We start from the raw sequence: 27,267 nt of genomic DNA, 5'->3' as shown, positions 1-27,267 counted from the left end.
GGAAGTCATGCTACATTCTGAATGTTCCCTCAAATCAGACATTCCGCGCATAGTAAAAAGAAAAGTCTAGGCTTGACCACTTCTCCCGGATATACTAGCTTTCTTTGTGCAGAAGAACATTCAGACGTTTTAGCTCCTCTCTACACATCTACACATAGTGGCTTTGATCCTGAGTGGTCTTTTTGTGAATGGATGAGCATTTGATCCAGCAGAGGTTCCTGCTGGCAGAAGGGGGTGGAAGATGTTTTTTACCAATTTCCCCTGTAACCCCCCCCCCCCCATGCCACACTGTTCTAGAGGGATCTCCAACTCTCCAGAGCAAATTTTCAGCAGGTTGTAGGGGGGACTGGTAAAAATGGCCTCCCCCACCCTTCCACCAGCAGGAGTGTCCCATGTACCAAGTTCCAACCTCAGAATCCAAGCCAGTGTGTTTTAGAATCTGAGTGCCCTAGTATTACTGAGTTTAATATTTTCCCATTTTTATAAAGCCTGATCTTCACTAGAACTTTTCAAATTAATTAACAAGTGCTATATTTGAAGGATAGCTGGAATTCTATCAAACTTTATTTTCCAAGGAGTGGAATAAAATACATACTTTTTCCCTTTCAGGGAGCTGTCAGATTTTGATAAAGATGGTGCATTAACACTAGATGAGTTCTGTGCTGCTTTCCATCTAGTAGTTGCTAGGAAGAATGGCTATGACTTGCCTGAGAAATTACCTGAAAGTTTAATGCCCAAGCTGATTGATTTGGAAGACTCGGCAGGTATTTTTTCTTCTAAAAAGTTTTTGTTTCTTCAGAAATATTGTTAAAAGTAGTATATTATATATTTGGCTAACTTTTTACTACTTAAAATTATGCTCATTTGATTAGTTTCACTTGTACATATATATTTAACTGATCTTCTTTAAGGCAGGAATTCCTACCCTCTTACACATGGAAAATACATCTATTACTCAGTTAATAGTGCTAACTAACCCAACATGCATCCTGCAGGCAGCTCAAGGGGGCTATTGCAAGGAACAGAAGGTCTATGTTCATTTCCCATCTCATTAACCAGTTCTTGCTCTCTGTACCATGCAAGTTACTTGAGTGGATAACATGTAGAAGGAGGGCTGGATTGGGTTATGGGATGTTTGCACAGACATAAATACAAAGTACAGAATTTATACTTACTGTGCATGTTGGACAAAGTAAACAGGGTTCTGTTGCCCCCTGTAAGAATTCTGCAGGCACTGTACCCACACTTCGACTAAATTGTCCCCTTAGAGGTTACTGGGAAGTTGTTGTTCGGCCTGTTTCAGGAAACTTTATGGATACTTTTAGCAACATATTCAAGCTTTAATGAGAGAGATTTCTTATTTCTGTGGTGGTTCTGTTAGACAAATGATTGAAAATATGATGGGTATATAATGAGAAGACTTAGAATGGATTGTATAGTTAGTAAACTTGCATACAAGCTAGCAGCTTCTTTTTTGTAGTAACGGCAGCTCTCTTTTGTAGCTATAGGGGAGCCATTTTCAGGGAGTTTGATCTTTGAAAACCTGAGAGCAATATATGAAATTCCTGTGATGCCATGAATAAGTTAATAAAAAGCACATTTGTATTCCTGCATAAGACTATCATGTTATATCTCAGGAAGGTAATGCCTTCTGTATACAGTAATAATATACAGTAATAATATACAGTATTATCTTCTACTGTATTTTTGTACATCACTTAGAAATTTCTTTAATGTAAGTGATTCATAAGAATTGTTAAATAATAAATACATGCATGTATACACACATATATAAAGCAAGATGGGTAGCATCCAACGACTAAGCTGAAAGGCCGGGACACATTGGAGCAGGATTCCATAAGGGACTGTTGCTAGAAGACAAAATCAGTACCACCCTCAATCTCAGTAAAAGCCCTTTGCAAGTATGTTGCACCTAAAGTCCTTTTTGGATCCTGTCACCCTGTTCATGAGCTGTGGCTTAGTAGCTATCAAGGGCATAAAAATAGGAAGCATCTTGATTTTCATTTTGTCTTGTATTTCTTTATGTTCAGACTATTATTTTCTTTCAACTTCTATGAAATATAAATTGTAAGAATATTAACTGCTAGGAAAACATTTTAAAACAGAATAGTGTTAAATTCCTTGTACTCCTCACTTCTGCAGTAACCGTAACTTGCAGTGGATTGCAGAAGTGAGGGCTACACTTCTTGTAACGTTCACTTTCTGCAGTGGTTATATATAGTGGCTTGGGTACAGAGCTAGATGAGTGGAACTTTGCTTGTGCAACAGGACTTTTCTGGTTACTTCCCCTACATCCCCCTGTGCCCCTGTCCCTCCTCTACTCAGGGGGGTTGAGGGACTCTGGAATGGTGAGTGATGGAGCACACTGGGCTGCAGTAGGATGGGGAAATCAGGAGAAATTGACAGGGCTACCTTGGCAAGCAGAAGTGTATTTCCGCTCACACCAGGTATCTTTGCATCCAAGCCAATAAATGTACTTAAGCAACATGTATTGCGAGTACGTTTCCATAATTATTAAATGAGGTTTGTAAACACAGCAAATTATGGTTAGTAAATAGGCTTTAAAACACAAAGCTGTAAGACATTAACACACTATTGTGTTTGGGTTTCATAGTGGTTCCTGTTTCAGAAGTGGGGGATCAGTCTGGTGAGGTAGGTTATGCAAGTTCACCAGCAGAAGCACCTCCAAGCAAATCACCATCAATGCCATCACTAAATCAAACATGGCCTGAACTGAATCAAAGCAGTGAGGTTAGCAAAAATATATTCTCATTTCTGGAAGTTTCTTATTTTAAGACCGAATGTATGGCACAATATAGCCTAGATGTCATTGCACTATAAAATCTAGTTTGTTTACCTCATTTTTAGGGTTCACTGCAGTAAACAGCAAGTGCTTATAAACTTGCTCCTAATTCATAATATCTAAGGGGATATTTTGGGATTGTTAACAAATGCTCAGTTATACCTTGTACCTAAACCAGGGTTAATAATGTTTCTTCTTTTTCCCTTCCTTGGTCTTTAAAAGTGGGCTGTTTTGTCAGTAACTCCTGTTCTAAATCAAGCATTAGGTCCTTTGTTAGTTTAGTTGTATGATTTCGAGATGCAACTTCACACCTGTGTGATGGGAGTCAAGAAAGACTTGACAGTAATATTTCCTATGTAAAAGACAAAGGTTGGATCTGGAGAATCTTGGTTCCTAAAATTACCCTCCTTTAGCTCCTGGACCATAGAAAGTATATTCAAGTCTTACATTTCTCGGATCTAATGTAGTCGGGCTACTTGTTTAAGAAAACTTCTTATTTCCCCATTTATGATTTGAGCAAAATCTTCATTCAGTATATAAGAAATACGAATTATAATATGGCAGTAATATCAGTTATCATTTATCCCCTGCTAACCACATAATTAGATATGTGCAGACATAGGGAAATTCTCATTCCAAAGAAGACCAAAAATTTGCAGTTGTCTTAGCTAGGTATGCATAGTTATGGCATTGCCTACCACAACAGAACCTTTTAATTAATGGCTTTGTTAAAGCATTACAGAATTAATGGAGGAATATTTATTAATTTATTAAACATATATATTGTCCAACTGGCAGGTATCTTGAGATAGTTTACAGTCGCCAAAAGAAAAACCAGAAACAATAAAATAGAAAAATGAAAATATCAAAATAATAAAATATTAAAATATTAAAACATTAAAAATATGGAGGCAGCAGTAGCGTTAATAATCAGAGCACCAGATTAGAAATTAAATGTCTGCTGGAAGAGGAAGGTCTTAACTTGGCTAAATGTATACAGTGAAGATGCCAGCGCTCTACAGAGAAGGGGTAGGTAGTTTAAGGCATAATCCTATGCAGGTTTAGACAGAAAAAAGTCCTACAGCTCCCAGCGTTCCCCGGTCAGCCATACTGGCTGGGAAATGCTGGGAGTTGTAGGGCTTTTTTTCTGTCTAAACCTGCATAGGATTGCACCATTCGTGGCTTTTAGCCAGGATAGCTGCATTTATAATTTGTGCTTAGAGACAGTATACTTCCAATTACAAGATGTGGGGGCCATCACCTTTGTGCTGTTCTTAAGAGCGTTCAGAGGTGCCTAATGGGCCTTTGCTTGATTAAAAGAATACTAAACTATATGTGCTTTGATCTGAACCCACAAGGGTTATTATGGACAGTATCCAAGTGGGCCACTGTGCAATCCCTGTTATGCAAGCAGTGGATACCGCTTGCGGAATGGAATCAGTGGTGGGTCTTGCTTGCAGAGCAGCCTGCTTGGATACTGCCCTGTGTCTGTAAATCTGAGTGTTCAGACATTCTCCAACAGTAGTCAGTATGTCAGGAGTAAAGAAAATAAGTGATAAGCGCCCTCCAAAGCCTGATGCTTGGAGGTGAGGAATGTAGAACACAAATGCTCAGGATACGAGGGAATGAAATTAAAGAGATAATCTTCGAATTACGAGCTCATAGGTATGTGAATGAGAGGAGCAGCAAAGAAAGGGTAGTATTTTTTTTTTAAAACAGAAAGTAGTGCAAATTTATTAAGGAATACTACTAATACTACTGTTTATTAGATTGTATATCCTGTTGCTATTAACTGACTCAAAAGAAAAATGTCCAGACTTGAGCTCTGTTCAGTCATCTAGAAATACAAAGTGTGGTGGGGAGGCATGGCCAATTATGCGTCCATGCATATCCTCCATGCTTTGTATTTCTGAATAGGTATTCTATTCCGTGTACATTTCTCAAGTGTGCACCTGAACTCTGTTAGCAGGCACAAATATTACCAGGAAAGCTGCAAGCAAAAGCAGAGAAGACCAAAAACCAAAAAGGTAGAGGAACAGACTTTTTTGAAAGCTCTAGAACAACATATAGAATTGTCACTCTTCTGAATTATCTTATGAACTACCAAAACAAAGTCCATATAAAGTTTTTTAGAAAGGGTAAAATAGAATTGCACCGCCTTGATGGCTTTTTATCAAATGAGGCAGTATATAAATGATAATGATGATAATGACAATAGATTCAGTGTTTTGAACAAAAAAAAGTCAGGATTCTGAGTTTATCATTTACAAGCAGTGTGGTTTGTTGTTGGTGTATGACTCTGGTTTGTCACAGGAGAGACAGGCCAGAGTTCCTGGTTTGCATATAACACTAAACAAACCATGGATGGAAGGTTCCCTTGGAACTGTTGCTCATTATGTCCAATTAGGGCCGTTGTGTTCACACCTTTTTGGGATGCTTCACGCATCATGGTAAGCCACCCTGCGAATAAGCCACCATGGGTTGGTTGTTCAGTTGCTAACCCAACAAACGATCAGGCTTGCTGTGGCTTGTTCCCCCCTCCTTCTCCCTCAGTCCTCCTGCTGGCTCCAGCATGTATCCCAGGCGTGTTTGCAGCAGAACTTGTTTCCTCAGTCCCTACCTCAGATTTTGCTGCACTGGCTGGCCAGCTCTGTTGTTGTTCCTGACAACTCATGACGAAGTCGCCCTGTCGGGTTCAGACAACACAAGAAGCCACCATAGGTATCAACAACCCTAAAACAAGCCATGGGTTCTCAGGGTGTCTTGTTCGTGAAAAATATGTCACCCTACTGAAATCACGCTGGGTTTGCACAACACAACCCACCATGGGTCAGCCATGGTGGGTTGTCGTATTGTGCGAACCAGGTCTTTATGTCAGCCTTGAGACCGGTTAACTTTGATGTACCAACTTTGATTTTAACCAACTGTGACTGGTTGAAATTCTTGTTAAACTGCCCAGTTTAGTTAAGCTTTTTAGACCTCACCTTTCTCTTAAACACTGTGGGACACACTGGGCCAGTTTGCACCATCAAACAACCCAACATGGATCGTTAATGGTGAGCTGTAGTGTGTGCCAACTGGCATTTTGCATATTCAAACCCTGATTGTGGGTTGCTGTGTTGTGCAAACCCAGCCATCAGGTTATGCAAGGGTTTTTTTAACAACCCCCCTGGGCTGTTTGTTTGATCATGTGAACCAGGTCAATGTCTAATTTGGAGCCCATGATTTCATATGTCTGTTTTTGAATTGCTTATCTCTCAGATTTACATAGAGGTTATTTTTAAAGATAATGTCATCCAGGCAATCACATGCAAAATTAAACTAAATTTATACCAATTTTTCTAACTGTTATACTAGTTAACGTCTGTTTGAGGAATCCTGACAGATCATGTTGGAAATGTCTCAAGGGTTACCATAATGACAAATATATGTTACTCATATGAGACTACATACAGTCAGGGCCAGAAATATTGGAACAAGGATAACTGTTTTGGCAGTTGGCCTCTGTACACCACCACATTGAAGTTGAAAGAAAAAAAAACACACCCACATGGGAGTGAAGTCAGGACTTTCACCTGTAATTCAAGGGGTTTGACAAAAGTGGGGCACTACCCATTCAGGAAGTACAACCAGTGGCATACACCCCCCCCCCCCATCGTTGGTGGCTCATAAGTAATGGAACGAATGGCTGATAAGCAGCTGCATGGCCAGGTGTGGCTTGTTTCCTGGGTACCCCATGACCAATCAAGTAGATAAAAGGCCTGGAGGTGGTTCTGAGTGTTACATTTGCATTTGGTAGCTGTTCCCTGGAACTCCCAACATGAGGTCCAAAGAGGTGTCCATGCGAGTGAAGCAGGCCATCAGTAGGCTGAGGAAACAACATAAACCCATCAGAGAGATAGCAAAAACATTGGGAGTGGCCAACACAACAGTTTGGAACATCCTGAAAAAGAAGGAATTAACTGGCAAGCTCAGCAACAGCAAAAGGCCTGGAAGACCACAGAGGACAACTAAAGTGGATGACCGCAAAATTCTGCTCATGGTGAAGAGGAACCCTTTCACAACATCTAGCCAGGTCAAGAACGCTCTTGCGGAGGTAGGCATGTCATTGTCAACATCTACAGTCAAGAGACAGCTTTATGGATGTAAATACAGAGGCTTCACAACAAGGTGCAAACCACTGGTAACACTCAAGAACCGACAAGCCAGATTAGCCTTTGCCAGCAAACACCTGAAAAAAGCCTGCCCAGTTCTGGAATAAGATTTTTTGGACTCATGAAACCAAGATTAACTTGTACCAGAATGATGGGAAGAGAAAAGTATGGAGAAGGAAAGGAACAGCTCATGATCTAAAGCATGCCACATCATCTGTCAAACATGGTGGAGGCAGTGTTATGCATGGGCATGTATGGCTGCCAGTGGAGCCGGGTCACTGGTGTTTATTGGTGACCTGACTGCTGATAAAAGCAGCAGGATGAATTCTGAAGTGTATAGGGCTATACTTTCTGCTCACATTCAGCCAAATGCTGCCAAACTGATAGGATGCCGCTTTATATTGCAGGTGGATAATGACCCAAAATTCACAGCAAAAGCTACCCAAGGGTTTCTGAAGGCAAAGAAGTGGGATGTTCTTCAATGGCCAAGTCAGTCACCTGTTCTCAGCCCAATAGAGCATGCTTTTCACTTACTGAAGACAAGACTGAAGGCAGAAAGACCCACAAACAAGCAGCAGCTGAAGGCAGCTGCGGTGAAGGCCTGGCAAAGCATCTCGAGGGAGGACACTCAGCATTTAGTCATGTCTGTGGGTTCCAGACTTCAGGTAGTCATTGACTGCAAAGGATTTTCATCCAGGTATTGAAGGCGATCCTTCAGTTTGAAATGATGTTGGTTTGTTCCATTACTTATGAGCCACCAATGATGTGTGTGTGTGTATGCCACTGGCTGTCCTTCCCGAATGGTTAGTGCCCCACTTTTGTCAAACCCCTTGAACTACAGCTGAAAGTCCTGACTTCGCTCCCATCTGGATATGTTTCCTTTCAACTTCAATGTGGTGATGTACAGAGGCCAACTGCCAAAACAGTTATCCTTGTTCCAATATTTCTGGCCCTGACTGTATCTGTCTGGCACTCTAGAATAACAAAGATTGTGTGAATTTGTGCTAATATATCATAGTGTGTATAATTCAAAATGTTGTGTAACTTATACATTAGTTAACTAAATAAAATTATTTTAAGTGAACCACCAGAGGTATACTGCTCTAAAATACCTATTAAACAAGTTCAGTGAGTGTCAGAGTATTTTGGCTATATTGCTTTAGAACTCTTTTCAGTAGCATTTCCAATTAATGTTAATTTCTAACCAATTTTATATGGTGCAACAGTTGATGGCTGTGATCGCATATAACATTAAGTCATGGGTTTTGTTAACCACGGTTTGCTGCTTTAGCCATGAATTGTCTCACAGATGAGTAAACAAACTACGGCTTGTTTTCCCTATTTCTGATTTGTTTGTCCCCTGCCCATTTTACCATCCTTCAGAGCAGTTTCATTTTCAGGCTGCTGTTGCTTAGGTGCCTCTGCTTCAGCGGGAACAGTAGTGCAAACAAGCTAGGGATAAGCCACGGTTCTGTGTTCAGACATCACGGCAAGTCACAGCAATGAGCTACATTTCATATGGCAACAATAAGCTATGGCGTCTATTTGTGGATTGTAGCTAGTTAACAAACCATGGTTTGTTTATAGGGATGGGTTTGGACACAGTGACCTGGTTTATATGTAATGCTAACCCGTGGTTTATTTAACTCATGGGTTGTTGATTTCTGGATTGTTGTGATGTGCAAACCCAGTCCTGCTAACAAATCATGGTTTCTTAACTACAAACAACCCAGAAAGAGACCCCATGGTTTATTGTTGGGTTATGAACTCTGAGTTGTTTAAACCATGGGTTGTAATTACATGTGAACCCAGAACCATGTGTTGCTCATGGTGGTTTTGCTAGGCTAGAGAGCTGGTGCGCAAAAGTGGGCAAAAATACATGCCAGTGCTACAGCGTTGCAAAGGGATTTGGGATAGAGAGTGGAAGCAGGCAGAGGAGGAGGGAAACAAGCCAGTTGGATAGTCTGCCAGACAAGCCCTGGTAGTTCAACAAACCATGGGTTAAATAAACCATGGGTTACTGTTATGTGTGAATCAGGGCCATGACAGGCCAGATTTCAACAAACCACATCATGGGTTAGCGTTACATGTGAACCAGGCCAGTCTTAGAAGCATATAAACTGCCTTTTCCTATGGGAGGATTTGCAAGTATCAACAGTATCAAGCCTTTCTACGGGGCATATGAACAATCTTTCCAGAGTTAGGACTAAAGAATTTAGTACATACCAGAAGTTAGTACAAAGTAAAACTGGAAATTGGGTTACAGTGGAGAAGATAAAATGAAGAAAGGAACAAGATCAAATACAAAGTCCATCAGCTTGCCATAGCCAAATGCCATAGAATCTTTCAGTGTTAGTTTGATAACAGGAGTAGGCAAGAAGACAGGCACAGGCACACTGGGGTTGCAGTAGTCAGGTGGAAATCCAGTGATCAGGCAATTATTAAATGTTGACCAGGTTCATCCAGGGATGATTATGAAAGGCAGAAGCAGTATCACACTTGGGCAGTTCAAGGAATATAGCTCACTGCTAGCTTCTGTTTATCATTAGGAAGTGGTTTGTTGACTTTTGGGTTCCTGGTTTGATTTTGGGGGAGTACTGACATAAATCAAAACATATGTTAAGAGTTTAGGACACATCAGTAGAAAGTCTTAACATTAAAATATAGAACATGTCAGGCATTATATTGGGCAGGATCTAAAAGCTGATTAGACCAGGGGTGGTCAAACTTCAGGCTTGTGGGATCGAATTTTTTTTTTACTAGAACCCTAAGATCCACCAACGAGAACATGGTGTAAAAGCCATACACTTCGGCTGTATTTGGATGATTGCAATGGGGGAAGAAGCCATCATGACTTCTCCCCTCACCCATGCTGCGCTCATGACTACCATTTACATAATCCCCCACGATGCAGCATGGGTTTGCGTGTCAAATGAACCAGGTGCACAGCATGGTTGGGGTGGCTTCATACCCACCATACAACCTCCACTGTATGTTGTGGGTTTTAGGTTGGGTATGAAGCCATCCCTGCTGCACCGTGCGTCCGGTTTGGACGATGCGCCAACCCGTGCTGCGTTGCGGGGGATTATGCAAATGGCAGTCACACACACGGCACGTGCGGGGGCAGGGGGGAAGCCACAATGGCATCTTTCTCCATCACAATCATCCAAACCCAGTCTTTGACGTTGTTCACACGTCACACTAAGCCACAGTGGGTTGTCATTATGGGTGGTTGCAGGGTGGTTTAGCATAACATCCGAACCTGGACTGGTTTTTCCAGGGGTTTTTGCAAACCGCCCTGAGAACCCATCACTTGTAGGGTGGTTTAGGGTGGCTTGTTGTGATATCTGAACCTGTCAGGGTCTCTTCAGGGTGGGTTGTTTAGAATGGCAAGAGAGCCACCTGACGAGAGTAGCAAAAACCCTGTCAACTGCTTCTCACGAACTCGCTAATGATATCTCTCTATTACATCATCAAATGATACTAGTCAACTTACTCTTCTACTTTGTTACTTCCCTAGACAATGACACCTTTTCCCCACCTTTGCATACTTGCACAAATTTAATGTGTGTGTTTTTTCACCTTCAGGGAGATTTGCACATATTTAACTTTTTTTTCACCTTCGGGGAGATATGTTCAAATTTAACTTTATTCATTTATTTTCAGGAAATTTGAGCAAATCCGCTAAAGCTCAGTAACTACACTGTGCTTTAATGGATTTGGCTTGAAATTTGCATATGTTTACCCACTCAGTTCCTGCTCTGCCTTGAAATTTGTTTATGTTTAGTTATCCTGCTCACTGCTCTATAACCCTTATGTACATCTGACAGCTAGCAATGGAGACCTGTGAAGGGAAGCAACAAGCATGCAGGGGTAGGGGTAGCTGAAAGTGGCTAACGGCTGCAGGAGAGAAGGAGCTTTAGGGGTAGGTGTTATTACTTCAGTTGAATGTGAAGCAGCCTTTAAAAAATAAGGTGTTTGCTAGCAAGGGAGAGGGGGGATATCGGTATGCTTGGCTAAACAGTGGGTAGGTGGTCTTGTGCCCTTGTACTTGCCCCAGACCTTGGAGGGAAAAAAAATGCAAATGCGTTCCTGCATTCATAGGGGCTCAGAAAGTTATTTCCTTTTGCGATCTGATGCAGGAGTGTGTCGGGGCCGGGGGGGGGGGGGAGAGAGAGAGAGAGTTTTGCTCCAGAAGAACTGGTGGAGGATGAAATTAACAAGGATGCTGACAGCGAGGCGATATGGCTATGCTGGGCTCTGTAGCAGACAGGCAGTCTTATGGTCCTGTGCACTTGTGCAAGACCCCTAAAATTAAAAAAGCGTTTAAAAAAAGTTCCTGCATTCATAAGGGCTCAGAAACTTACATTCCTTTGGCGGAAGGTGGGAGCAGTTTCCCTTGTGAGCCGGCAACCCCAGCGGGTCAGTGGCGGAAAGGGTGCTGATGTAGGGAACAAGGAAACAATGTCTTCCACAAAGGCTCCTGGGATATGTCCAGCAGCTAGGAGGACTAAGAGGGACTGAGGGAGAAAGAAGCAATGGCAACCTACTGGGCAGGCGATCATCTGTCAGGAGTAATGGACAAGCCATACACATACCCACCATGGATTATTTTCAGGGTAGCTTAGTGTGATGTGTGAACTCACACTTTGACTTAAATAATTCTTAGCTTAGGTGTTCATTTTGGATACCAGAACTGAACAGAGCTCAGAGTCTGTCCATGCACACATCCACTCCTGATTACCCCAAGCTTTATTTCAGCAGTACAATTTAGAGTGGGGGGCAGGGCAGGGCAGGGGTCATTTTGTTGTTGCTATTTTTAAACAGTTGGGAATCAGAAATCCTTGCTGATTTACTTCAAATTACCCAGAGATCTACCAGTAGATCCAGATCTGCTTTCTGCTCACCTTTGACTTAAGACTCATTCAGTGGGATTGTGCGGGCCCAGTGGAGTTCTTGTCTCTCTTCTTTGAACTGCCATATCACAAACTGCTTTGAAATTCTCCAGCAGCAGTATGGAGATTTGCTGTTTAAGAAACACAAGTTTAATGCCCCCATGGGTTCACTGAACTAGTTCCACGGATCTTTGGATTCTGGCCATTATATCCCATATTCTTAGCTTTACATAGGTATAAGGGTTATATAATGTGATTTTTTTTTCTAAATGGAGCATTAATTTTCTATTTTTTCATATTTGGAAATAGTGTCAGGATAGAAAATACTTGAAATTTAGAGCTCTTGATAATGAGAAATTGACTTGTAAAAGCATTTTCTTTTCCTTGACTAAGTTGTCCCATATACATTATACCAGCCACATGTGAGCTCTTTATCTGAGAGCAGCTGTTTCTGTAATTAGGCCCTGCTCACATGGTTGGTCAGTTAAATGTTCTCTCAGCCATGTGGCAGCTGTTCATAGATAAGCAGTACTGGGAGAATATATAAAGGCCACCTGAAACAGGTTTGTTGCAGTGTTTTGATTTGACTAATAGTTACTCACTGTTCAACTAACAGAGGAAAATTAACATTTCTCTTCTGAGAAATAATCTAACTTCCATATCCTAGACCAGCTCCTTAATTGCTTTGATGCCTGATTATTCCTGTTGTGCCTGTGTCTTTCTTTGAGCATGAAAAACTTACTTGGCAGTTATGTATTATGACAGAGCATGTCCTATATCTTGTTGAAATGATTTAACTATTGATTGCAGAATTTGAACTTCTAATCCTTTACATTGTTTCAACTATAAATTAAATATTTCTACATCTGTATAAAATGTACTCAGATTAGAAACATTTTTCATTGATTGCATTGGCAAATTGAACATAATCCTGTTAGTATTTTTGAATTCAAAAGATAAATGTTTCCAATATTTAATGTGGAAAAATTATTCTTAATTTATATTGATGTGTAAAAAAGTATATAAAATTCCAGAGAAATTTCATAGTATTTACACTGATGGCATCCAATGTTTTTTTTTTAAGTTTCCACTTTTGATAACTTGATTTTGTTATTAAATTTATATGCTGTCTCACATAAGAGAAATCTCTTAAGTTTTTCTCATACTGATTTGTAGCCCATACGGTACTCAAGACAGTTGAAGGTTGCACTGAAAAATTATGAAGGACTGAAGTTCAAAATGTTTTTTAAATGTGTATATTGGCAATTTTTGAAAATAAAACAACCGCCATTGCAACCTCTGAACTACACTAAATCTTCTCCAGGGAACTTTTACTCTTACCTCTCATGCTGACTTGTCTCTCCTCTGTCTGTTCAGCAGTGGGAGACATTTAGTGAACGCTCTTCAAGCTCACAAACTCTGACCCAATTTGATTCTAACATTGCACCAGCTGATCCTGTAAGTCAATCACTTAGCTTGCTTGTTTGAAATTAATTTTATTAACTCCAAAAATTTCATTAATTGTATTTTGTCTGTTAATGCATGATTCTACAATGCTTGGTTGGGAGTGGTGGCAGACTTTAATTTTATTTAAGATTCATTAGAGAAATCTTGTCTTTGTTCACCACTTCAAATAGAAAAGTAGAATATTTTAGGAATGCAAGGATAAAATGAGATCTGTTCATTTCTAGAGTATTCTCACTGTATAGAATGTTTTCAGATTATTACTCATTTCAGCAACCCTGAGAAATACTGTTTTTTTAACACTTGTATAGCTTGTTAGCTGCCTTGTTCTGAAAAATTTAATTGAAACAAGAAAATACGGTGACTTGCCAAAGGCCACCATGACCAAAGATACCCAGGGCAATCTAGGTTATCTAGATCCAGCTCTCTATCCATTGTACCCCAAAGGATACACACGCGCGCGCACACACACACCTTTATTATGTGTACCTCATAAGCTAACAACTTCTTTTCTCTGTTGGACTGCTCCTGAGTACATGCATTCAGTACTGGCCACTATGAGCACAACCACATGATAGATGCCTCTTCTCCACGTGATCTTGCACACAGGAAGGCTGGCCTATATGGTATAACTGACCCTAAGACAACTGATACTCTATCAAATCATTTATATTATATCTTCTATTCTAGTACAGTGTTTCTCTCAGTTTTTGGGCACAGGCTCACTTGCAATCTTACTCTGCCCTCAAAGTCCACCAGCCCACTGGCACATGATTACACAGAATCTTTGCATAGAGCTGTATATATGCGGTTCACTGCTTTATGCATATGAATCTGTAAATTGGGGCATAAATTTCACACTGTCATTACAGAACTAGAGAAAGGTATCTCTGACCGCCCCTCAAACCAGCCAGGGAAGGAGTCCGAAGTGGGGAAGAACTGCGGTGGCTAAAAGTTGCTATATGTTCCCTGACTCTGCAGCTTCCACAGCTGGTATGTTAAACCTGCTGAGAGGAAAGTGGAACTGCATGCTCTAGGACAGCCTCCCCCAACGTGGTGCCCTCCATATGCTTTGGACTGCAACTCCCAGCATTTCTGACCATTAGCTGTGCTGGCTGGGGCTGATTGGAGCTGAAATCCAAAACATCTGGAGGTTACTAGGTTGGGGAAGGCTGCTCTTAAGACCTCCCTCTCTGGAACTTGGCACTCTGCCCATTGCCCATCTGTCAGGTATTGTGCTCCCCCCAGGATGGCCTGCTCCCACATTTTGACAGTCACTGCCTTAGAGCCCCTTTTGCTGAGTATGATACAAGAAGTACAAGAAGATGTGTCTCAACTTTTATCTAAATTATGTAGTTTTAGCTATAGTCAGCAACAAACATTTTCTGAAATGTGGAAAACATTTCTTGTCCAGTTGGTAGTTGTTTTTTTTAAGGAATGCGGAAAGAAAAGGGATTGATAGTAACATTGTGTCACTTCAGGTCACAGGGAGCAACCTTTTTATTCCCAGACTTTGCAGAGTTTGATCTTTCCTTCTTCATGATACACTTATCTAGTTAGCATTGTTTATTTTCAGAGTCAATAACTGGCTTAGAAGATGCACCAAAGCAGATAAGAAACAGCCTTTCTACCTCCACCTTTGATCTTGGAGGGCCAGAAATGGACTGTTTATGCTAAGGTTTTCTCACCGTACAATAAGACGTGTTTGTAGTGCGATATGCCCTAGCAGCTGCTTCTGTACCATCAACATCAGTATATCTACCTCACCAAATTACTAGAGATAAGCCACATATGTCTCTGAGCAAATTATTTAGAAATGTGCAGAATATCGTGTGCAAACTGTTAAGGGAAATGTCAGGCATTTGTTTAGTAAACTATGCCAGTAGACATTGCTGTGATGATGATCTGCACTATGCAGAGCAGACATTTTTCCAAAGTATGATCCTATGTGGCTTGCCAGCAAAAGAGCTACCCACTTCAGGATGATCACAAAATGTGGGTGGAGATAACTGAAGCACAATATTATGCCAGTCACTGATTAAGAGCATATATGAATTTTAAAGAGAGAAGTAATACCTCTGGTTGGCTTACGTGTGTATGCTGGGCTTAAATTAAATGATGTTGGTGTGCTGTGTTACATGCCCACATTTGGAGTATTTTATCTGTGTGAAAAGAGTGAAAGACAATAAGAGCATAACTTCACCATCACACTTCCTTATTGCTACACAAACTGAATCCATTTTCTGCTAATATTGTAAATGGAAGTGCAATGTTGAAGATATGGCACATGCATATTTGCCTCTCTGCAAGCGCTATACAAAAATTTCAGCAAAAGAGAAATGCAACCCGCCACCCCTAAGAGAATGCATAAATTCTATTTATATAGCACAGATCATATGCATGACACTTTGAAAGAATGAAAGGACAGGGATTCAAGCTTTTAATGGAAAATGTTATAAGCAGTATGTCTAAACTTGGAATAAGTAATTGGTTTAAACTATAAATAAGTTTTATCCATCTCTATCTTAGGATACTGCTATTGTTCATCCTGTTCCTATTCGAATGACTCCAAGCAAAATTCACATGCAAGAAATGGAGCTGAAAAGAACTGGAAATGGTAAGAGTTGCTAGCAGTTACAGTGTTGAATAATAAGTAAAGAGCCAAGCATCAGTTTTCACAGGCATAAATTAGGTATTGGTTGAAAACTTAATGAGTGAAAAGTGCATTCATTTCAGAACTTACTGAGGTCGTCACACTGTGGTTCTTGAAGGAATCAATATTTCTGTCCCATTCACATAACATAACATAGTGTCAAGTGAATTGTAAGCTTTATGGTATATATCTGTTTTGCAAATAGAAGAAGCTGCGGAACTTCCTTGGGCAGATTTTAGCATTGGAAGAGGTTTAGAAATTTAACACTGAAGTGCAGTGACTGCTTGGGATGTTTCTACCACCTTGAAGATGGTATCTGACATTAAGCTTGCTTGCCCACTGTGTTCTTCCTCTGGGGCCTTTTTCTCCATCCAGTTGCTATTTGAGATTCATCTGCCTGGGGTGCAGGACAGGATCCTCTGTTGCAGTCTCCAGGTTGTGCAGCTCTCATGCTTAGGAGGCCTATTTGTCCCCCTTTATAATGGATTTTTAGTCTTGTAAACTCTTAAAGCTGTTTAATGGAACATGTTGTAAGGCTTCATCATTTTGCTAATATTATTTTTTATTAAACTTTCAACTACAGACATTTGTATCTAAAAAGGAAACACAGAACAAACATAAACATCTTATCTGTGATAATTCTGTGATTTATTACATTTCTGTATTGCCCAGTGGCCTAAGCGCTATGGCCAGTTCGCAAAACAGAGCTTAAAACCATAAAATACAGAACATAATAAAACATAACACAAAGCCTTAAAAAGTTAAAACAGCAAAACAATAAAATCAACAGCAGTGCAAAATTCTAAAAACACAGTGTTGTTTTTAAACAAAAAACGAAAAAACAAGGACTAAAAAGCCTGGGAGAGAAAAAAAGATCTTCACCTGATGCCAAAAAACACACAAAATAGATAAGCCTCTCTGAGGAGACCATTTCATAACTAGAGGCCATGTCTCAGTGATAGAGCATATGATTTGCATGCAAAAGGTCCCAGGTTCATCTCCAGGTAGGGCTGGAAAAATCCCTGCCTGAAACCCTGGAGAGCCGCTGCCAGTCAGTGTTGACAGTGCTGGGCTCGATGGACCAATGGTCTGACTCGGTATACAGTAACTTCCTATGTTCCTATAACTAGGGTGCTGTCACTGACAAGGTCCTCTCCTTATTAGCCATTCACGTCTCATTTGGCACCAAAAGGAGGGACTCTGAAGATGATGTGAGGGTGCGGGCAGTTATATATGGGGGGAGACAATTCTCCAGGTGACCCAGCCCCAAGCCATTTAGGGCTTTAAAGATTAATACCAGCAGTTTGGACAGGGCCCAGAAATGGACTGGAAGCTAGTCACGAAGAGTCGGACACGACTGAACTACTGAACAACAACAACAATACAGCTGTATCAGCAAGTCCCTTTTAACAGTCTCACTACCCTATTTTATAACAGCTGAAGTTTTTGGACTGTTCTCAAAGGCAGCCCAACATGTAACATGTTGCAGTAAATGAAAAAGAGAGATTACCAGAACATGAATAATTCTAACTAGGTGAGCTTTCTGTGTCCAGATAGGGTCATAGCTATCAGGCTAAGCTGATAAAAGGTGCTCTGCGTCATGGAGGCCATCTGTGTCTCCAGTTGCTGTGCTTGCTCCAAGGACATTCCAGTCTATGAACCTGGGGTGCAAATCAGTTGTGTGGAATAGCATCTGCCAGTGGAGTGGCTTCTTCCTACAGCTCCTGCACCCTGCTGAATCCACTCAAGTGGTTGTGGAACCCTCCGGAGCAGATTTTGCGGGCCCGTGGAATGCCGGAGGAGGGAGGAAAGGATAGGAAAGGTCTGTTGTGCAAGCACAATTCCATTTGTGCAAAATTGGGTATAGCCTTTGATCCTTTAGTGGGGAGTGCAACCCCTTCCAGAAGAGGCTGAGCAGTACCTCCATATTGTCTGGATTGAGTTTCACTTCATTGGCTCTCATTGCCCATTAGCGCACCCAGGCAGCAATTCAGAACACCCTCTGCCTCACCTGGATTTGATGAAAAGGAGAGAGCTGGGTGTCATCCAATACTGGTGACACATCAGTCCAGTGGTTTCACATAGATGTTGAGCACAGCATGGAGAACAAAATTTCCTCCTTACGGCCACGTCAGAGCAGAAGAGGTGAGAGAGGAGCTACGAAGCCTGAGTCTCGTTCACATAAATATTGCTTAGTGTTAAGTCTTAGAAGGCCACTGTTTCTGGGTCTATGTTACAGGTTTGTTGGGAGGCTAAAACATGGGGGGGGGGCTGGAGCGATAGTACAAAAAGTAATATGAGTTCAAGAACATGTATAATTTTCATTGGAATAGCTTTCCATTAAACTTTGCACACCTTTGTACAGTCAACTGAAAATACCTGCATTGGCAATGGGATTTGAATAAAAATATGGAAGCGTGACTTTTCATAGCATTTTCCTATTGCTTATAATACCTTTTCTATAGTAGTGATTTTAATATTCCTAAAAATATAGGTTTGGATCTGAACTTTCCTTCCATGAATGGAACTGAGTTCATGTTCATGGAATGGGGCTTTCCTGCTTCCTTCGTCCCCCTACAGCACCTGCGCCTCCTGAAAATCTGCTCATGTTGGTGCAGGGTATTGTGGGATATCTTGGGCAGTATCCAATACTGCTCATGCACTAGTGGAAACCACCACTAGCACAACAGGAAGCTAGCACTTCCTAAAACAACTGGAAACAAGTTAAAAAACACTAACTTTCATAACGGAATAGGTAAGTGGAGTTAGCAGAAGGGAGCTCCAATGACCTGTCCCATTCTGGAATCGAGCTTTTCTGCTCATTTCCAGAGTTGCTCTAGGAAGCATTAGCTTCCTCTTGTGCTGGTGGTGGGTACTGCTTGCGCAACGCAAATAAAGGTGGTGCAGTGGAGAAGAGCGACAGTGGCAGCACTGGATACTTCCCAGTGTGGAGGCTGCAGATGGAGTTGGGAGTTGGCATAAATAACACACATGAACAGAAGAGCAACTTCAGACCCAAGCCATAGTGCTTAGAAATATATTGTTTCGCATACAATGTCAGACTCTCAGTATTAACTGAAACTTTCCATCCGAAGAGACGTAGATAAACCTATTACTACTCATTTTTTTTCCTTTTTAGATCACATGAATCCCACGAGTCCTTTACTTGTGAAGTCCCCTGATCTTGCAGAAGAAAGTAAAATGAGTTCATCTGTAAAATTTGTAGGGGGAAATACAGTTGGCAAGTATCAGTGTTTACTTTCCCACTAAGATGTTAGCCTGTCCCTGCAAGCCAATACTAACTTGACTATCCTAGTATATTGTTCCATTAGAAAATAACCTATGCTATTTTTACCTAAACTGTACTTTTTCTTAGATCTTGTACTTAAGGCTGTTTTCCAGTAGTTCACTCTTTCACCCTGACTAATCAGATACTCTGCTGAAAATGTAGTCCCATGGGACAAGCAACAGTATTTTGGGGAAAGGTTTTCTAGATATTAGCAGCCGCTTATATCCTAATGCTGTCTTTGAGCAGTCTGAGTTGCTTCTCATGTTAAATTACTGAAATGTGAAGATTAATCTATTTGCAAGTTTTCAGTAGCACATATGTTTTCTCCATTGTGTAAACATGATTTAGGAAACCAGTACATTCAACAGCTACTCAATCTATGTTTGTGGCAGTGGAAAAAACATACAAACTTTGCAAAGTACACATAGATTCATCTTTGTATTGGAAAAAATAAATGTGTGAAGTTTCCTTCAGGGGTATACTCAGGGTGGAGTTTACTTATCCCTCCTTTGCAAATTTCAACCACCCTCATGCCCTCCTGGGCCCTCTTTATTCATATCCCAAGGAGTGTAAGGGATGTGATTCCTGCTGTGCCAGTGGGATCTGTGCAGAGGCATCCACCTATATAGTTACTCTAAAGAGCATACCATCAGTTGCACCGTTAGGGGTGAACTTTGGACCAAACAACTATCAGTGACAGAGGATGCGGCTGGCACCTCAGTGGCAGATCTGCCCAGCATTCGCACCAACATGGGAGTACCAGGGTTGATACTTATTATTATTATTATTGCAACATTCCTTTTTTTAAAAAAACCTACTTAGAGTGGTTCGATGGCCAGCCAGAGGCACTTTGCAGGTAATAGCTAGCAGACATGGCTGGAGCTTCACTGTGTGCCTGGCCATCTAATCTCTGTAAAAAGGTTTTTTAAGGAAAGAAAAAGGGACGCACTTCCTACTGCTGTTGGTGGAGGAGGAGAGTGAATGACCAAGGCAGTGTCTAAGAAGAGGTGGACTGTCCAGGATGGTGCAGTGAGGGACAAAAAATCGTGGATCAGCCAGGGCAGCAGGAAGGACACATTACCCAAGGCCCCTCAAACTTGCCAGTGCTCCTGCATACCTTTCCCCTGGGAGTATGCTAAATAGATGGCTACAAGTTGCAAGGTTTGGATTTTTTGCATGCATGCATCCCCCACAAGCATGGGAGCAACTGTGCCACTGAAGTATATGTGAAAAGGGTTTTATAATCTAGATGGTGGAATCTAGTGCACACCTGTAGGTGGACTAGGAATGCTGAACTACAGTAGTGATTGTGAAAATATAGAACCGGGGTTGGTAGGTATTGTTGATCAATCCAAGGAAAAGTGTGTGATCTCGTATATAGTGAGGAGGGGGCAGATTCATGGTAGGAAAATGCTTGTGTGGAAACTTGTTTTGCTGACCAATTTTGTGTCAGTTATGCTCAACATATTCTTGTTTTAATTGATGAACGTCTAAGCTTTATAGCTCTGTAGAATAATCAGGACATGACTAATCAATAAGCAGTGTGAGATTTTATTTTTCTTATGCCAGCAGATGGTTACAGCAGCTCAGATTCCTTTACTTCAGACCCAGAACATATTGGAAGCACTGTAACTAGACAACGGTAATTAGTTGCTTAAATATTAAGGATGTTGAAGTAGTATACCCTTCCCTCAACCCCACCCACCCTGCAACCTATCCCCCCAAACATGCATTAGTCTGATCAATCATTCTGTGATGGTAATTTAAGTGAATTCATAGTTTTTGGTCTTCAACTGGTTGGTCAGAGCAAATTGCATCATCTCTATTTTCTGTTTGCATGGTATTGACACAAGAGTTGATGCACCCTTTCCTAAGTACATATTTTCATAGAATCATAGAACAGTAGGGTTGGAAGGGGCCTATGAGACCATTGAGTTTCTGGTATAGAAGTTCATAGGACTGAACTCTTAGTAACAGCAAGCAGTGAGAAGTTAAAATACTCACAGAAAGACAGTTTAAGTAATTAGGTCACTGAGTTCCAGGAGAAGCTGAATTGAATAAAGAGAGCACAGTTATGCTTCAGTGATGATGTCATGCAGCCTGTTGACCTGTTGTGGTACTCAGAAATCTCAACTCTTGGCTAAATTGCTACTACATTTGTCTTGTCTTCTTTTTATGTCTCTGAGAATAATATTCTCACAGTATTTAAGTATTCTTGCAAGCTGTGTTCAGTTACAGCCAAACTATATGTTACCTATTTATTTAAACTGTGTTTATCCTGCTTTTCAGCCAAAAAGGCTCCCAGATCTTACATACAATACAATACCAAGATGGTATTGATCTTACATGGGATCAATACCAAAAAGACAGCCCTTGCCCACAAGACACAATCCAAAAGGAAAAGGGGATGGCGAGGAAAGGGAAAAAGTAAACTTGGGCATCAGTTCTTAAAGTTGTGAAGTTCTTATAAGCAACTTCAATTAAAACAGTTGAAGGAGGGACCTACTATAACTGGTCTTTCAGAAGAGCTGATAGAGCCCTGCAGTCCCATCTTTACCTCTGCTACAGTCTGATGGAACTGAATGGCTGCTGCTAGACAACAGTTGACGGAGGAGCACGGTGCAGCTGGTCTCAAAATAAAGCCAATGGAGAAGCTCTGTAGCCTGTATTAAAGCCCCTGATGCAGTCTTTAATACAGCCTTCCCCAACTTGGTGACCTCCACTATAACTCCCATCGCACCCAGTGAAGGCTAGTTGAAAGGCTGCTTTAATATGTAATATGCTGCTACTTCTGCTTTTTCCTTACTTAAAATTAAATGGTGACCAAATCTGGATTGGGACCCTAGCATGAGACCAAAGGGTTAAGCCCCCTACCTCCATGGATCAATCTGGATCAGATCCTTTATGAATGGAGGCTTTCTTCTTATACAAATTGCAGAGGCGGGGGTATCTGAATTGGGACCGCAGAGAGTGAGGCAGAAGGTTAGGGCCTCCATCCCCCCATGCTAGGGTCCCAGTCTGGATTGGATCCTCCATGCCTAACTTATGAGTAAGGAAAAAGTATGGACTTAGCATGTAGCTATGCATTAACATGTAATTTGGCTGTTAATCACTGTTTAATTTTCTATTTGGCAGTGCAGACATAGAATAAGATAGATTTCCTTTTCTGAAGTGACAGTGGGCAACGTACAGATCTGTCAGTTCAGATCTGTGATCCACTAGAGCACTGCATGCATGCATGTATTTAGTAAACTTGTAGTACCCAATGTTGTGATGCAAAGTTGTAAATTGCAATGGCAGGATACCTGAAAGGCCCAGAATCAAGAGGAAGATTGAACAATCCCAAAATTATTTTCCGATGTCACCAAGAACGTACTTTGGATATTCTTTTTATGCCATTTGGTGAAAATAGTTCACCATGTGGTAAAAATTGTTCTCAGAAATAATACTATCATTCTGGTGTGATAGATCCATGTGAGAACAGGCCCTGGATGTTGAACAAGGTGACTATTCCCAATCTAGTTTATTTTACTCTAGGAATGCACATATCTTTGTTGTAGAATGGATGGTAATTTGCAATTCAGCACAATGGTTTTCAGTTGTCTTAAGATTTGTGAGCTACAGTTTGCAATAGAATTTCTGTAGTTCCATTTTTTTGCAGGTCACATTCAGGGACATCTCCAGATAATGCTGCTCCACCTCCACCACCACCAAGGCCTCATCCCTCACACTCAAGATCATCCTCTTTAGACATGAACAGGACTTTCACAATTACTCCAGGTAGGTGTAGTTCAGATTCTTAGGTTAAAATTTACAAAGTCAATTTAGTGTATTTTTTCTTATAGAAAAAATGTGTCGAAACACATGCATTGGCTTGATGCACCGTTTTTTTCTTCTAGTGTATCCAGAACTGTATCCATAGACCAACTTCCAGAACACTTTATGAATCTGGTGAAGTAGACAGCCTGTGGTCACTTTTCTAGAACATGTTAGAAAAGTACATCAGTTTTCTTGAACTATCAACTTCATAGAAAACTTATGGAAAAATACTTGCTATATTCATAAATTCTGGACTTTGCAGTTCAGGAGAGGTTGTGTAAGGTGGGGTGCTTAATCATGATCAGTGTTCTTAAAGAAGTTTTCTAATTGAATATCAGTCCTAATCATGTTTACTCAGAAGTGAGTTCCATTTGTTACAGAGGTATTCACTCCTAAGTAAATATGCTTAGGGTCACAGCCTTAGGGTGCAATCCTATGGGGATAGGTGGCTGCCTCCAAACTCGGAGGCGACCGCCTATCCAGTGCAGGGCAGGAGAAGCATGGAGGGGATCAGCCCCTCCAGTCTTCAGCTGCCCTGCATTTGTGGCTAGAGAGCCAATTTCGATTTTGGCTGTCTAGCCATGGGACCTCGGAGTGTGGGAAGCGACAGACGGACGACAGGTAGGATGTGTTCTACTGGCATTTCCGACTTCCCCACCCCAACACGCCCCCAGGAACACCCTGTTTTTTATGCTCAGCACTCCTCTTCCAAGTGCAAGGCCATTCTGCCCTGATTATGAGGCAGCGCAGGAAGTGGGGAAAGTCAGTCACCCGGGAACTGACCTTGGAGCGCAGGCTCCAAGGTCAGTTCCCAGAAACCCACATATCCTAGGGCCGTCTAGTTGCTGACTAGCAGCCATAGGATTGCTCCCTTAGCTACTTAAATCTTAAAATCCTCTATGCCTTAAAATGGTCAGCTGGGTTATGTGCCTTGTAACACCAGAGTAACATTATAATCTATACTAGAGTTATTAGACCTTATGGTAACTTTTTTGAAAACTTTTTAAAAGTCATAGAAACATTACCAAAAGTTTCTAAGTAAAATATTGTATATGTAGATTGGTTGGTGAATGTGTTAGAATATTTATCTACAGTGTGCTTTTTTTTTTTTTTACTGAAGATTGCTCATAGCACTCAAGGTAATGTGACTGGAAATGTATCTATGACTGTTTTATAAGTAAAGTTCAGAGTCCTGTTGGGTAGTCCACTTGCCTATTTAGAATGTTGATTTGTAGTGTTGAGGCAGTTTGAAGGAAGGCTGTGTTGGGGCATAGGGTCATGTACATAACCTGGGGGTAGAGGACTAGGGTTTGCATCCTCAAATATAGTAACATATCTTGTACAAGAAGCATTTCAGCAAAGAAAACACCCAGACATTTAGTCTGCAGTTTGTTGTAATGTACTTTATTTTTTCCTGCTCTCCACTTGAGGCACCTTGCGAGTATAATCCACTGCATGTTTATTCAGAAGTATGTCCCATTGAGTTAAGTGGGGTTTACTCCTTAACAAGAATACATAGTATTGCAGCATGTGTGGTCTAGATTAATTAGCTAATCTGAATGGGTTAAATGAGCAGAGAATCTTGCCTTGGGGCCCAGGTTTTTGAACCTGCTGAGCTTTGTGTCAAGGCATTATGGTGCCTTGGGTATCAGTGCACCCCTGGCCATCTTTCTTGGTGCCCTACTTAGTCTTTTGGGCAGGTGCCTCCCATGGCCACGAACTTGTAGTAGTGCCCAGGAAAGTTTCTCAAATTGTCAAATGTGCCCACAGGACCAGAAAGTTTGCCTACTTCTGCCTTTAACCATATGACTGACTGAAAGTAGAATTGCAAATACTGCTGAAGCATGATTACCATATTTGAAAACCTAAAAGTCATATTGGCTCTTATCTAAATCCTGTTGCCTTGTAGGTCAACAGCAGACTGGAGTGATTGCCTATCCCCCTGCAGTGCCTCCAAGGCCTCAGCCTTCACAGGTATACTTTTATTTCTTTTAAACTTATAACTTACAAGTTAATGGCATCTTTCATGGCATTCTTGTAATGGCTGTACTATCATTTTCATTGTACTCTAAAATGCTATTGCAGTCTCAGTTAGCTGATGTTGAGTTTCTCTGAAATGATCTGAGTTTCAATTTGAAACATAGTAACGGATATGAATTGTAAGGTTTGCGTCTAGAAATGGCAGAGTTGTTTGGAATGCAGCAACAAGGAGGCTAGTCCACCACAAAAACAATTTGTGTGGCTTGGACACTGCCGTATATGAACAACTTATGTGTGATGCGTTGCATAGTAGTAGTTCAAGTGACTACTCTTCGGTTTGCTATTTATCACCATCTCCAAGAAACTTAGTATATCAAACATGCTTATTCTGTCTTACCCTCACAACTTTGAAAGGTAGATTACTTTGATAAATGATGAGTGATCCAAGGTTCTCAGGGAGCTTTATAACTAAGCAGGCATAATATGAACCCTGGTCTCCACAGTCCAAATCAAACAACATTCCAATCCATGGATCCAATCAAACATTTTATCCATGACGCTGTAGTGACTACTAGTATGAATCTGGCGAAAAGATGGGAGATAAATGTAATGAACAAGTTTGGACAACACATTGCAGCTCATTGTGGGTTAAATAACCCACAGCGAGCTATATTGTCTACAGGGCCCACATGGGGGTTGTTGTCATGCAGACCCAGTGAGCTTGGGTTATGTGAGGAGTAAACGAAACAGATCATGGGTTATGTGAAGGTTGTTTAACCCTTGCATAACTTTCTCTCACCGAGTTCACATAACCCCTGAGCAGGGATTGAATATTCAAAATGGTGTTTTTGGCCCCTCTGTCATAGAAAGAGGAGTTGGGTACAGTGGTTGTTATTATTTGAGTCTTATAATGCATACAGCAAGGGTAGGAAAGAGTAGATTAAATTGAATACCCTTGAAAACTATTGTCTACCAAATGTGTTACAATACAATAGGTCAACACTGTCACTCATGCCCATGCAAACTTAAAGCTAGTTCAGCAAGTAGGAATGGTACAGTCCTCATTCAGTTGCACTACCCCAGAAAGCAGATGGGCATCCCAGCGCATACAAGTTCTTGACATGGGAATGTACTGAAGTATACAATCAGCCACATGTTTTATGAGGCTGCAAAGTCCATGAGCAATGTGTTGAATGTAAGTCAGTTTTCACAGAATAAGTTTTATTCAGACTACTTTATATGTTTATATAGGAGAAAACAACCTTGACAAAATAAACATATGCCACTTACAAGTTGACAAATTATCCAAAATGTCTCCCTTCCTACAAATTTCTTACTCCCTTTTCCTAATCCCCAAAGTGCCTTAAATATTCAGGTCAGTTAAATAACCTTTTAAAAAAACATGTTTTCTTGGTTAGCATCCAAACAAACTTTCTTAAACAAGAATGAAATTAGAAAATTTTGGTAAATTAATCTGTTGGGTTTTTATTGTAGGCTGGAGGTCATGTTCATCGCCCAGCAGATGCTGAAGGTCTAATAGCTCATACAAGTACCTCACCTCAACAAATACCAGAACAGCCAAACTTTGCAGATTTTAGCCATTTTGAGGTTTTTGCTGCATCAAGTGTAAATGAAGACGAGGATGAAGAAACTGACAAACACCCAGAAGTTGTGCAGGTTAGCATAAAAATTAATATATTTTCCTAGTATGTTATACACAAGTAGCTCTTAACTGCTGTCCTGCTATGTTAATGTGGTAGTATTTAATCCCATGATCGAATGAACAATGGAACCCTAACATTGGTAGCATTAGATGTTACTGTAACAAACAGGATCCACAATGCTACTTTGGGCCCAAGGTCTTGGGCACGTCCAGAGAAATACTGGACTTCTTTTAACTGCCAAGCCATGTGCCATATCACAAACTGCTCTTAAAAATCTCCTTCATTTAAACAAGAAGGGGATGGAGTGGTGAAGCGGACTCTGCCTGCTTTGCTTTTCTGTTGTCTTCCCTGCACAGGGAAGGCAATGGAAGGGTGAAGCGACTGAGCTCTCCCACCCGTTCTCCACTCTGAGGGGTTGGGGCCCAAGGCCCTGCAGGGCAAATTGGCCAGCTTGATGGGCCAAATTTGTCCCACAGGCCGGAAGTTCCCCATCCCTGCATTAAAACATAATCAGATAGCAGAGGA

At 41.1% G+C, this 27,267-nt stretch overlaps 1 protein-coding gene across 17 annotated transcripts in view; it reads left to right on the top strand.

The window, feature by feature from the left end:
• Positions 1–27,267, top strand: part of REPS1 (RALBP1 associated Eps domain containing 1) — a 62,820-nt gene that overhangs the window by 22,637 nt on the left and 12,916 nt on the right. For 6 of the 17 annotated variants that reach the window (XM_084827673.1, XM_084827683.1, XM_084827675.1 and 3 more), the window contains exons 8-16: positions 610–764; positions 2,636–2,772; positions 13,251–13,331; positions 15,867–15,954; positions 19,130–19,231; positions 20,852–20,921; positions 22,941–23,059; positions 25,008–25,072; positions 26,573–26,755. In XM_084827673.1, the coding sequence (XP_084683799.1) occupies positions 610–764; positions 2,636–2,772; positions 13,251–13,331; positions 15,867–15,954; positions 19,130–19,231; positions 20,852–20,921; positions 22,941–23,059; positions 25,008–25,072; positions 26,573–26,755 (1,000 nt within the window). Of the gene's footprint in view, positions 1–609; positions 765–2,635; positions 2,773–13,250; positions 13,332–15,866; positions 15,955–19,129; positions 19,232–20,848; positions 20,922–22,940; positions 23,060–25,007; positions 25,073–26,572; positions 26,756–27,267 lie in introns of all 17 variants that reach the window. The other 11 variants (XM_084827674.1, XM_084827678.1, XM_084827680.1 and 8 more) reach the window with 3 other exon arrangements.

Source organism: Heloderma suspectum, chromosome 1 (genome assembly GCF_057233095.1).
Source record: "Heloderma suspectum isolate Gila_16-S chromosome 1, 16-S_ref, whole genome shotgun sequence".
NCBI lineage: Eukaryota > Metazoa > Chordata > Lepidosauria > Squamata > Helodermatidae > Heloderma > Heloderma suspectum.
The sequence above is the reverse complement of the archived record's forward strand: the minus strand, read 5'-3'. Positions and strand labels throughout refer to the sequence as shown.